The 12,500-nt window shown below is 48.4% G+C and overlaps 1 protein-coding gene across 2 annotated transcripts in view; it reads left to right on the top strand.

Moving 5' to 3' along the window:
- The window catches only part of mtmr10 (myotubularin related protein 10), a 49,091-nt gene that overhangs the window by 16,068 nt on the left and 20,523 nt on the right, over positions 1-12,500 (top strand). For both annotated transcript variants that reach the window (XM_042073581.1, XM_042073580.1), the window contains exons 3-5: positions 4,275-4,411; positions 9,472-9,544; positions 11,862-12,004. In XM_042073581.1, coding sequence (XP_041929515.1) covers positions 4,275-4,411; positions 9,472-9,544; positions 11,862-12,004 — 353 coding nt within the window. The remainder of the gene's footprint in view (positions 1-4,274; positions 4,412-9,471; positions 9,545-11,861; positions 12,005-12,500) is intronic.

Here is a 12,500-nt window from a genome sequence, read left to right as displayed (position 1 = left end):
ATACTGATGAGATGGAGGAGAGGCCTAGCCTGCATACTGAAACGACCAACAAAAGTACTGATGTTCGAGTTCCTCTGTCCTGTGATGTAGTTAGTTAGGGAGTGGTGTGATGATCGTTTCAGCATTCCTTCTTGAAGATGATTTAATTGCGGTATGGGTAGGCCTGTCAGATTTTTTGACACACCAACAAAAAACATGTGCTTAGACACACACACACACACACACACCCACACACACACACACACAGAGTAGTTTAGTTGAGGGTGTTGGTGTTCTCTGGGGTATTCAATTGAGGGTTCCAGCAACATGAAGTGACACGTGCATGGATTCCACACCTGGCTTTCATATAGGCAGCCCCTTTCATCTCTCTGCTAAAGCTGTGTGTCACAGCCCAACAGTGGGTTTAACCTGAGGGAAAAGGGTATGTGTGTGTGTGTGTGTGTGTGTGTGTGTGTGTGTGTGTGTGTGTGTGTGTGTGTGTAAGTGTAACCCACATAATGTGAGTGTGCTGGTGTGTTTGTGTCCTTGTTTTGTCAAGAGCAGAAAGTGAAAGACCATTTAAGTTTATGTGTTGCCTTGACATCAAGTGATTTCAGCTAATGGGCCTTCCCTTTCCCAGCTAATGGGCCTTCCCTTTCCCAGGCCAGAGAGAGAGAGGGAAGAAGACAGAGAAAGAAGCAGAGGGGGTATACAGAGGGGCTATACAGAGGGGCTATACAGAGGGGGTATACAGAGGGAGGACATTTCGAGAGGGTGAGGGCTCTGTTATCATTTTCTGTAACTCCCATCTATATCTCGCACACACACACATATACGCACATATATATATACACACACACACACACACACTAAGGGCAATCACAGGGTAAAGGTCTTTGCCTAAAAGCTCTGTGAAGTGTGTGGAAGCCCTGGCCTCTGATCTGTTACCTGTGTTGAATGAAGTCCCAGTGGTGTTGAGTAGCATATCTGTGCAGAATAAAAGCTGCAGTGTTACCTGTTTTCAGCTGCAGTGTTACCATTTCAGCTTGCTTAGCTTGTAAAGCTAAATGTGCAGATGTGTCCTCAGGAAAATGATTTTCCAGAAGAAAAAAAAAAAAACGCTGCACGCAACAATGACGGACTGTTCTGTTTTGTTATTCTGAAACGTCAACTAGTGCACTGCACAAGCCAGAAATGCGTAACCAAGGTGTTTAAGATGTTGTTTTTTTTTACCAGAGTGAGACTGAACCTTCCCTGTAGAATGCACCTGCACAGAGATCAGTATCAGGAAGGAGGGATCACATGATGTACAGTAGGAGGGGTCAACAGGTGCAGCGATGCTTCGTTGTTTGACCGGAGTCGCCCACTGTTCCTTTAGAGACAGTAATAAAGATGTGTTAGGAGGAAGCCATGCAGGTATGCGGTGGGAAAGAGACTTTGACCTTCAGGAGTCAGGATGTGTGTCTGCATGGCCTAGCTCTCTGTCCTGCAGTGTGAGTGAGTCAGGAGGTTCAGCTGTGTGTCTCGATGGCCTAGCTCTCTGTCCTGCAGTGTGAGTGAGTCAGGAGATTCAGCTGTGTGTCTGCATGGCCTAGCTCTCTGTCCTGCAGTGTGAGTGAGTCAGGAGGTTCAGCTGTCTGTCTCGATGGCCTAGCTCTCTGTCCTGCAGTGTGAGTGAGTCAGGAGGTTCAGCTGTCTGTCTCGATGGCCTAGCTCTCTGTCCTGCAGTGTGAGTGAGTCAGGAGGTTCAGCTGTCTGTCTCGATGGCCTAGCTCTCTGTCCTGCAGTGTGAGTGAGTCAGGAGGTTCAGCTGTGTGTCTCGATGGCCTAGCTCTCTGTCCTGCAGTGTGAGTGTCTCAGGAGGTTCAGCTGTGTGTCTCGATGGCCTAGCTCTCTGTCCTGCAGTGTGAGTGTCTCAGGAGGTTCAGCTGTGTGTCTCGATGGCCTAGCTCTCTGTCCTGCAGTGTGAGTGAGTCAGGAGGTTCAGCTGTGTGTCTCGATGGCCTAGCTCTCTGTCCTGCAGTGTGAGTGTCTCAGGAGGTTCAGCTGTGTGTCTCGATGGCCTAGCTCTATGTCCTGCAGTGTGAGTGAGTCAGGAGGTTCAGCTGTGTGTCTCGATGGCCTAGCTCTCTGTCCTGCAGTGTGAGTGAGTCAGGAGGTTCAGCTGTGTGTCTCGATGGCCTAGCTTTCTGTCCTGCAGTGTGAGTGTCTCAGGAGGTTCAGCTGTCTGTCTGCATTGCCTAGATCTCTGTCCTGCAGTGTGAGTGAGTCAGGAGGTTCAGCTGTCTGTCTGCATGGCCTAGCTTTCTGTCCTGCAGTGTGAGTGTCTCAGGAGGTTCAGCTGTGTGTCTCGATGGCCTAGCTCTCTGTCCTGCAGTGTGAGTGTCTCAGGAGGTTCAGCTGTCTGTCTGCATGGCCTAGCTCTCTGTCCTGCAGTGTGAGTGTCTCAGGAGGTTCAGCTGTGTGTCTCGATGGCCTAGCTCTCTGTCCTGCAGTGTGAGTGAGTCAGGAGGTTCAGCTGTGTGTCTCGATGGCCTAGCTCTCTGTCCTGCAGTGTGAGTGAGTCAGGAGGTTCAGCTGTCTGTCTGCATGGCCTAGCTCTCTGTCCTGCAGTGTGAGTGTCTCAGGAGGTTCAGCTGTCTGTCTCGATGGCCTAGCTCTCTCTCCTGCAGTGTGAGTGAGTCAGGAGGTTCAGCTGTCTGTCTGCATGGCCTAGCTCTCTGTCCTTGTGCTCTTAGTATGAATACATCTGGGTGATTTGTCACAGCATGCACGCGCTCTTTCTCACCCGGTCGTCGACTTCTCTGCCTCTCACACTGGTGTCTCCATGTAGCTTCACTCTTGTTGTCTCTCCCTGCCTTTGTGTCACTCTTTCTCTCGTCTACCCCTCTCCCTCCCTCTCTCTCTCTCTCTCTCTCTCTCTCTCTCTCTCTCTCTCTCTCTCTATCTCTCTCTCTCTTTTTCTTTCTTTCTTTCTTTCTTTCTTTCATTCTCTCTTTCTTTCTTTCATTCTCTCTCACAAACACTCTCTCATTCTGTCTCTCTCTCTCTTTCTTTCTTTCTTTCTTTCTTTCTTTCTTTCATTCTCTCTCACAAACACTCTCTCTCATTCTGTCTCTCTCATTCTCTCTCTCTCTCTCATTCTGTCTCTCTCTCTCTCATTCTGTCTCTCTCTCTCTCTCTCTCTCTCTCTTACTCATTCTCATTCTCTCTCACAAACTCACTCTCTCTCTCTCTCTCTCTCTCTCTCTGCAGGTAGAGGAGGAATAAGGGGTTAATTAGCTTTCCCTTGTAGCCTGAGGCAAAGGAATGCACTGAGCTCTCACCAGCTCATAGAGACACATGCCACACACACACAAACACACTCACTCTTCACTCTGTGTGTGTGTGTGTGCATGTGTGTGTGTGAACTGTGTGTGTGAACTGTGTGTGTGAACTGTGTGTGTGTGTATGCTGTCTACTGGCCTGGGTCTGTGCTGCTGCTGGAGCAGTGGGTTATTTTGTGGGGAGTCAGCGTGTAAGATGTAACAGAGGTGCTTCGACCATATCCTTCCTTACGCAGCAGAAGCAACACACACACACACACACACACACACACACACACACATACACACACAGTTCTCAGAAGTGAGAAAATTTACTCAGTACACAGACTTAATAGATATAGTGCACAATTTTTGTTCAGTTTCACAAAATGTTGTTGATATTTGTGCCAACAGCCAATCAAATTACCCCCCCCCCCCCCTCCCAGCCCAAATCATAAGGCTCTTTGCTGATTGCCTGGGGTTGTTTACGGCTCAGTCTGCCTCTGTGGTGCTTTCCCATTCACAGAGCCAGGACTGGACACACACCAGTTTGTTTTTAGCACTACCACTGAACAGGCCGCTGCTGTGAGGTGCCTTTGGGATGAGGGTAGAATCACAGACTGCACGTTTAAATGGCCTGTTGACATCCGCACACTCCTCCTACTTGTTTTCTGGTTGTTGTGGCCCATGTCACGCTCATGTTCAGTGGTTGAAGTGAGGCTCCCCCTTCATTGTTTAAAGCCCTTTGGGTGTCGAGATAAAGGACTATATACATTACTGTGTTGTTGTCGTTGTTGTTGTTGAAAACCTACACTCACTCACTGCAAACATTTCTTTTGATTCACTGAATGAGGTTTTGGCGTTGACATATTTTGCTGTTTTGACGCTTACTGTATCTTTTATGATCTTTAAAACCCCTTATCACACTGGCCTGCCAGTCCTGTATGTGCTTGGCGGGCGCTGTTCTGACTTCCTCTTCCTGTCGGGCAGGGGAGATCGTGGTGAACGAGGCCAACTTTGTGAGAAAGTGCATCGGCACGGAGAGCAGCCAGGACGACCTCTGGGGGAAGCTGATATGCACCAACTTCAAGGTCTCCTTCATCACCCACAACTCACTGCCCCAGCAGGTAGGCCCCAGTAATATGCCCAGTCATGCTGCTGCAGCAGCATCTAACCTCACACACACACACACACACACACACACACACACAGGGTTGTAGATGCTCAGACTGGCTTGTGGCAAGTCAGCTTAAGTAACACAAATATAACAACATATATTAAGAATATGCTGAATCACTGTTACATATGTAGATGTCCCTGGATACATGAGCTATGTAGCCGCATTGGTGACATTATTGGTATTACCTAGATGACCCAACGCTTAGGATCTTTCTCATGGTATTACATTTGCAGATAGATTTTGCATAGTTATTAAGCAAGCTAGACTTTAGACTTTGCAAGTTAGCAAGTTAGACTTTGCCCAGTGTTTAAATCAGGGCCCATTGTAAACTAAGTATACTGCACTAGCACACTGAGACATATGCATTATATAATGGTACGTTTTAAATATTTTGTTGCCATTACTTTCTGCTGCCCAAATGTCACAGCATAATTTCTCCCTACCATGAGCAAGCAACATTAATAATGGAACAGAACTGGACTGAATTCTGTTCCAGAACTGACTTCCACAATGGAACAGAATGTTGTCTAGAGTGAAGGCATCAGGTGGCTGAGGTGTGTGTGCTGAATCTTATTGGACAGCGCATCCAAAAACCACAATCTGTCGCTTGTTCCTTAACTTCCCCTCATACTAGAGAAGTAGAAGTAGCCTATAGAAAGCAAGCTTAAAGCCAGAGCTGCTGAAACAAGCAACACTGCTGACTAAGCTGTTTGATGCAGACAAGCCCAGACAAGATAGACGGGCCTATCAGATGCTACTCTATCATTTTGATGGGCGCGTGCTAAGCGACAGGCTAACAGCTTTGGGCACCTCCCATACGTCCCAGGCCAAGGACAGTGCGCTGGGTGATCAGTAGTGTAGCAGCTCTTGTCATTTTGCTCGTGTTCCTTCCTTCATGGCCAAGGGTGTGTTCTGTCAACCCCATGCTTGACCCTGTGTCTCTGGATTGGGCAGATTGTGCAAGCCGAGTGAGTGAGTGGGTGTGGGTGTGGGCATGGTGCACATTTCTGATAGGATAGGCATTGCCAGAGAAGTATTATATAACTAACTGTAGGTTGCACAAAGGTGTATATGTGGGTTTAGAAAAAATAAATGAAAAATAGGTTGTGCATAGGTGGTGTTTTGTGTTTTTTGAAAGATGGATTTCATATTTGGACACACAGTTGGTCACTCCCTCTTCTCTGACTCTTCTCTCTCTCTCTCTCTCTCTCTCTCTCTCTATATATCCTTCCACTTCCAGAATATTCTGGTGAGTCATTCTAGAAGTGCACATTCAGTGAAAGGGCTTATTTTTGAGTCATCGTGTGTGTGTGTGAGAAACTGGTGTACTGAGGATTTTGTGGAAGAGAGGATTCAGAAGAAGAGTGTGTGTCTGGTGTGCACATGGTGTGTGCATTCATATCTGCGTCCATGCTTGATTGCTGTGTGTGTGTGTGTGTGTGTGTGTGTGTAAGTATCTGTGTCTGTGCTTATTTGTGTTTGTGTGTGTGTGTGTGTGTGTACGCAGTTCTTGCATATGGTTGTTTGTGTCTGGGTGTGCTCAAGGGTGTGTGTGTCCTGATTTGCGTGCTCAGCTGATCTTAACTCAGGGCAGTGACCTTCCCTACCATATTTAAACCCATGTGAGAGAGGAGCCGTCATCAGGCGTGAAATGGCCGTGACCAAGCATGTCTGCCCCAACCTCAACCTATAGCCACATCTGGTCTTGACCAGGCCTGCCTGCCCTGACCTCACTATAGCTACATCTGGTCTTGACCAGGCCTGCCTGCCCTGACCTCACTATAGCCACATCTGGTCTTGACCAGGCCTGCCTGCCCTGACCTCACTATAGCCACATCTGGTCTTGACCAGGCCTGCCTGCCCTGACCTCACTATAGCCACATCTGGTCTTGACCAGGCCTGCCTGCCCTGACCTCACTATAGCCATATCTGGTCTTGACCAGGCCTGCCTGCCCTGACCTCACTATAGCCACATCTGGTCTTGACCAGGCCTGCCTGCCCTGACCTCACTATAGCCACATCTGGTCTTGACCAGGCCTGCCTGCCCTGACCTCACTATAGCCACATCTGGTCTTGACCAGGCCTGCCTGCCCTGACCTCACTATAGCCATATCTGGTCTTGACCAGGCCTGCCTGCCCTGACCTCACTATAGCCACATCTGGTCTTGACCAGGCCTGCCTGCCCTGACCTCACTATAGCCACATCTGGTCTTGACCAGGCCTGCCTGCCCTGACCTCACTATAGCCACATCTGGTCTTGACCAGGCCTGCCTGCCCTGACCTCACTATAGCCACATCTGGTCTTGACCAGGCCTGCCTGCCCTGACCTCACTATAGCCACATCTGGTCTTGACCAGGCCTGCCTGCCCTGACCTCACTATAGCCACATCTGGTCTTGACCAGGCCTGCCTGCCCTGACCTCACTATAGCCACATCTGGTCTTGACCAGGCCTGCCTGCCCTGACCTCACTATAGCCACATCTGGTCTTGACCAGGCCTGCCTGCCCTGACCTCACTATAGCCACATCTGGTCTTGACCAGGCCTGCCTGCCCTGACCTCACTATAGCCACATCTGGTCTTGACCAGGCCTGCCTGCCCTGACCTCACTATAGCCACATCTGAGTCCCGTCTGGCCATTACTCATTCAGCATTATTACAGCCCAGACCATGCGTGTGTCTTGTGTAGGTGTGTGTGTGTTTTCAGCTACTAGCTTACACACACACACACACATACACAAACACACACACACACACACACACACACATGTGTCACTCTCATGCATTTTCAGACTCTGATGGGAGCAGTGATGCATTGCAGTACAACTTTCTCAGGTGAACTATCTCATCTGAAACAACACTAAGCTGCAGATGCAGATGGGGAGATGCCTTATTGTGTGGTGCTCTAAAATGAGTTTTTGGGACAATATATCATATAGCAAAAATAGCTATGGTGACAGGCCTGTGTGTGCGTGCGTGCGTGTATGCATGCACATGCTGTGTGTGTGTGTGTGTGTGTGTGTGTGTGTGTGTGTGTGTGTGAGAGAGAGAGTGGGGTGGCTTCTGTGAAATGAGTCAATGATCACCCAGTGTCAAGTGATGCATGTGGTTCTCAGGTGACCGTGTTACTTATTACTCTGTGTGTGCGTGCGTGCGTGCGTGCGTGCGTGCGTGCGTGCGTGCGTGTGTGCGTGCACTTCCTACTGAGAGATAAAAACCTTTTACATTTTTGTGGCATGGGTCTCTCTGGAGTTGTGAGAGGAGATCTATGCGAATTCATCTTTTGGAATTCCACCTCTCATCAGCCATATTCATATCAAGACACCAAAAGGGTACCGTTGCCCTAGAAGCGAGTCAGAGGCAACATACTCCGAGCAGTGAGAGAAATCTTCCAGTTACCTTTCAGCACAGTTATATAGGCCTACACATTTGAGTTTTTGTTTTGACCCCTGAGTAGTCACTGAGGCGGGAGGATTATAGTTTAAACCTGGATTACTTTGTTTTTTGGTGATTGCTTCACACACCTTTGCACATACAGTAGACAGACCTTTTCCTGTTTATCCGATTGCTGTCTCGTTGGTTTATAAACATTAAGCAGCCAAAACAAGGGAGTCAAGCCACATTTGGGCACAAATTTACAAGCAATTTGGATCACATGCAGAGCAGTGTGGATGTTTTATAGCAGTAGATATTTGTTTGTGTTTGAAGTCATGTTTGATGTTTTTTTCTCTTGCTGTGTTAAGCTACCTGTTGCGTCAGGCATCCCATAATTCCACCAATGACCTCTTCTCTGGTGTCGGCTAACCTTTCATCATTGAATGACACAGTGATGACATGGCTAACAAAACAACACACACACACACACACACACACACACACACACACACACACACACACTCCTTTAATCACTGACTCTCTCCGATAGGCTGCTTCCTCCTCCCATATTTTGCTGCAATCGTTGTTTGTCTCAAAAACACTATGAAAAGCCGGCTTGTGTGATCTCAGTGCCATAAATATTTTTACAGTGCTATGGCCCAAGGCTGGAGTTAAAAGCATTTCACAAGCTGCATTCCATAGCCTCCCCATATGCTTCATTCTCAATGGCGTTTCAGACAGTTCTGGATGTTAGCAGTATGCGCTGATTGATATGGTGATTGGAGCGGCTGCTTGTGAATGGGTTGTTTGTTTTGAACGGTGGAGGATGTAGTTCTGGCTTCTCTGGACTCGATGTCCAATCAGTGTGTCATTTAGTCCCGGAACAGAGCCTAATCCTCGTCTGGAGACATGGCCTGGAGGGGTCTGATTGGAGGAGAGGGGATGCATGACAAGCTCACCAACCGCCCCACCCCCCCACCTCCTCTCTGTGTCTGTAACACCCCTTCTGTTTGTCTCTCCAGCGAGGCTTCAGCTCAATCAGCATCAATGTCCATGCTTTTACGGTTGGCCCTGTTGCTGATGCCTGCACTCCAGATCAAGCAATTTGGACCACAGATGCTCTTCAGTCTGGGCAGTTTGAAGCGGTTTTGTTGTAGTGCTGGAGATGTTCTCAGACAGGGCAGAGAGCTGTGTCCATGCTGAGCCGCAAGGCTGCAGATTGATTCTGTCTAGCTCTTTTCCGTCCCAGTGCTCTGGAATCCACCGCACTTCTGTTCCATCCCATCACATTCCATTCAGTTCCATTCAGTATAGTTCCGTTCCATTCCATTCAATTCTGTTCCATTCCATTATCCCCGTGGCGTCTTAAAAGAGCTTACGTTCTCTAAAGGCGCAGGCCAGACTACAGTGCCCTGCGCACAGTTCTTTAACAGATGTTCTCGTCCACATACTTTCCACTGGAGGTATTTTTGCTAGACGGGGAGCCCGGCTCTTTAGTGCTTTAGTGTGACAGTCCACTGTGCCGAGTGTGCAGTTTAGTGTGTGTGCAGTGACACATCATGTGTAATGCTGCTGCCCAACTGTCTTTAATGATTGTGTGTGTGTGTGTGTGTGTGTTTTTCTTTCTGCTGCAGAATTTCAAGTATGTCCATCGTCTCCTGGGGGAACATGACGTGCCTCTAGCATGTGTGGAACAGGTGGTCACAGGTAAGACTGACAACTCACACACACACACACACACACACACACACACACACTCACACACTGTCACACCCATAATCTCTCTCTTTGTCTTTCTGTCTCACTTACTCATTCACGCACACACTCACGCACCCACCCACACACACACACACACACACACACTCACTCACTCACTCATCGAACACACACAACCCATCAATTTGTCATCGACATCACTACTGTGTGTAACCATAAAGGTAATGTGAACACACAGCCAAACATACAGTATACAGACACTGTGCACATTCTCCATTGAGGGGGAGACAGAAACACACACACACACACACACACACACATACAGTAAACACACGCTATGCACATTCTCCATTACGGGGGAGACAGAAACACACACACACACACACACACACATACAGTAAACACACACTATGCACGTTCTACATTACAGGGGAGACAGAAACACACACACAAACATATAGTAAACACACACTATGCACGTTCTACATTACAGGGGAGACAGAAACACACACACACACACACATACAGTAAACACACGCTATGCACATTCTCCATTACAGGGGAGACAGAAGCACACACACCTCCATGATGACACACACTATGCACGTTCTACATTACAGGGGAGACAGAAGCACACACACCTCCATGATGACACACACGGTCTGTTTCGGATGCCACATTCCCACCAGTGGTCTCTGCTGGAGAAGAACACTTAAATATACACACCTCTGATGTCGCTGTGGGCAGCGTACTGTTATGCTGACCGCAAGGCTCTGTTTTCCTATACATGAGTCAGTCTCCTTTCCTGCCCATTTTAAAAATAACTGAGCTAAAATATGACTGCAGTGTCAGAGAGACTGTGTGTGTGTGTGTGGCTCACTCCTGACATTAACCGACACAGCTGAGGGATGAGACTGGCTTTCTTCTGCTGTGCATGCTGGTAGATTGACCCCCCCCTTCCTCCCACATACACACACACTCGCACATGCATGCACACATGCACTACTTTCACCCGGTCGGTGTGGTACAGACATCAGCTTGATAACGGCTGGAGTGAAGTGACATTTTTAGGGCTGTGTTAAATTCCGAATTCTGCTTCTGTCTCTCTCCTCTTGATACCAACTGTTTACTTTCACCTTTACATTGGTGTGTGTGTTCTGAATGTGTGTGTGTGTGTGTGTGTTTGAGTTCTTGCACAAGCATCTCACAGAACCCTCACACCTCCCTGACAGCTCTTCTAGTCTGGATTTTAACGTGTGTGTGTGTCTTGATGGTAGCATGATGGTTGGTTTTGTGTGTGCGTGTGTGTTTGTTAGGTGGTTGCTGGCCTCTCTACAGACTGTGTGTGTGTGTGTTTAGTGTGGGATGGGATGAGGTCACCCCTCAGACGGGCAGAGAGGGGTCAGGATTAATCCTTTTAGTGTTAGACCACTGCACACAGTGTTAGAGGTGACTGAGATTTCTCACTCGTGTGTGTGTGTGTGTGAGAGAGAGAGAGAGAGAGAGAGAGAGAGAGACAGAGACAGAGACAGAGACAGAGACAGAGAGAGGGAGAGAACCTGGTTTGTGTTCGTGTGTGTGTGTGTCTGTGTGTGTTAGATCATTGTGCCTCTCGCTGGGCCAAATCGGTGCCTCCAACACCGAGCTGTTGTTCTGACCCGACAGACCGTGAGACCGCCTCACCACTACGCCATCAAGACCGCCATCTCACACCATTCTCTCTCTTCTCTCACTTGCTTTTCCTTACTCACTCACACACACACACACACACACACACACACACACACACAGCTACCCCCCCCCCCCCCCAGTCTCTCTGCCTTCACCCCTCTCTGTGTTTGTTTGGTGTTTGGGTCGTTTCCAGTGACTCTCAGACATTTACACTCACACATATTTTCTACTACCCTATACACACACACACACACACACGCACACACACACACACACGCACACGCACACACACTCCTCTACTTCTGCTGTGGCTGTTGCCTTGTTGTGCCTCTCCCTCCCCCTCCCTCTGCTGTGTGCTGTTCAGGAGCTGGTTCTACTAGTTCCCCTGCCAGACAAACACAGACCCACTGAGTCTGCCAGTCAATCTAGTGGGCCTGTTTGTGTGTGTGTGTGCGTATGTTTAGTGTGATTGTGTATTTGAGTGTCTGTGTGTGGGTGGGTGGGTGGTTGAGACTGTGGATCGTGTTTCCATGTAGCCAGCTGTTGAATCAAATTTTGCTCATTCTTTCTATCTTCTCAAATCCTACTGTTTTCTTCTTCTATCTCATTGTGTGTGTGTGTGTGTGTGTGTGTGTAGTAAACGATGCCAAAGGGAAGCAGAAGGTACTGGGCTCGAACAAGAAGCTGAAATTCAACCCCACAGAGCTGATCCTCTACTGCAAGGACTTCCGCATCCTCCGCTTCCGCTTTGACCAGGCCGGCCCAGAGAGCGCCAAGAAGGTAAACGCGCACACACACACACACACACACACACACACACACACACACACACACACACACACACACACACACACACAGAGATTAGGAGAGAGACACACACTTATTGAAACAGAGGCAGGGTGAGACAGAGAGAGAGATGTATATGTACTCAAATGGCCACACACACACACAGACACACACACACACACAGTTCTGAAAAGGTAAGACATATGTGGACATACTCCAGTGAGTATAAACATCTCTCCTGCTGACAGCCATACGAAGGCCTTTATGTTTACGTTCACACACTGCAGCATGGCATGTATATGCACACACACACATACACACACACTCTCACACTCTCACACTCTCTCTCACACACACACACACACATATACACATACACACACACACACACACTCTGACATACTGTATACAATGTGTTGACTGCATCAACAATCTTAGTGTTTACATGTAAGCTAGAATGACCCTCAGCCGACCCCTCTCCACTCACACA

This window comes from Alosa sapidissima, chromosome 20, assembly GCF_018492685.1.
Source record: "Alosa sapidissima isolate fAloSap1 chromosome 20, fAloSap1.pri, whole genome shotgun sequence".
Lineage (NCBI taxonomy): Eukaryota > Metazoa > Chordata > Actinopteri > Clupeiformes > Clupeidae > Alosa > Alosa sapidissima.
This window is presented reverse-complemented; position numbering and strand designations above follow the sequence as displayed.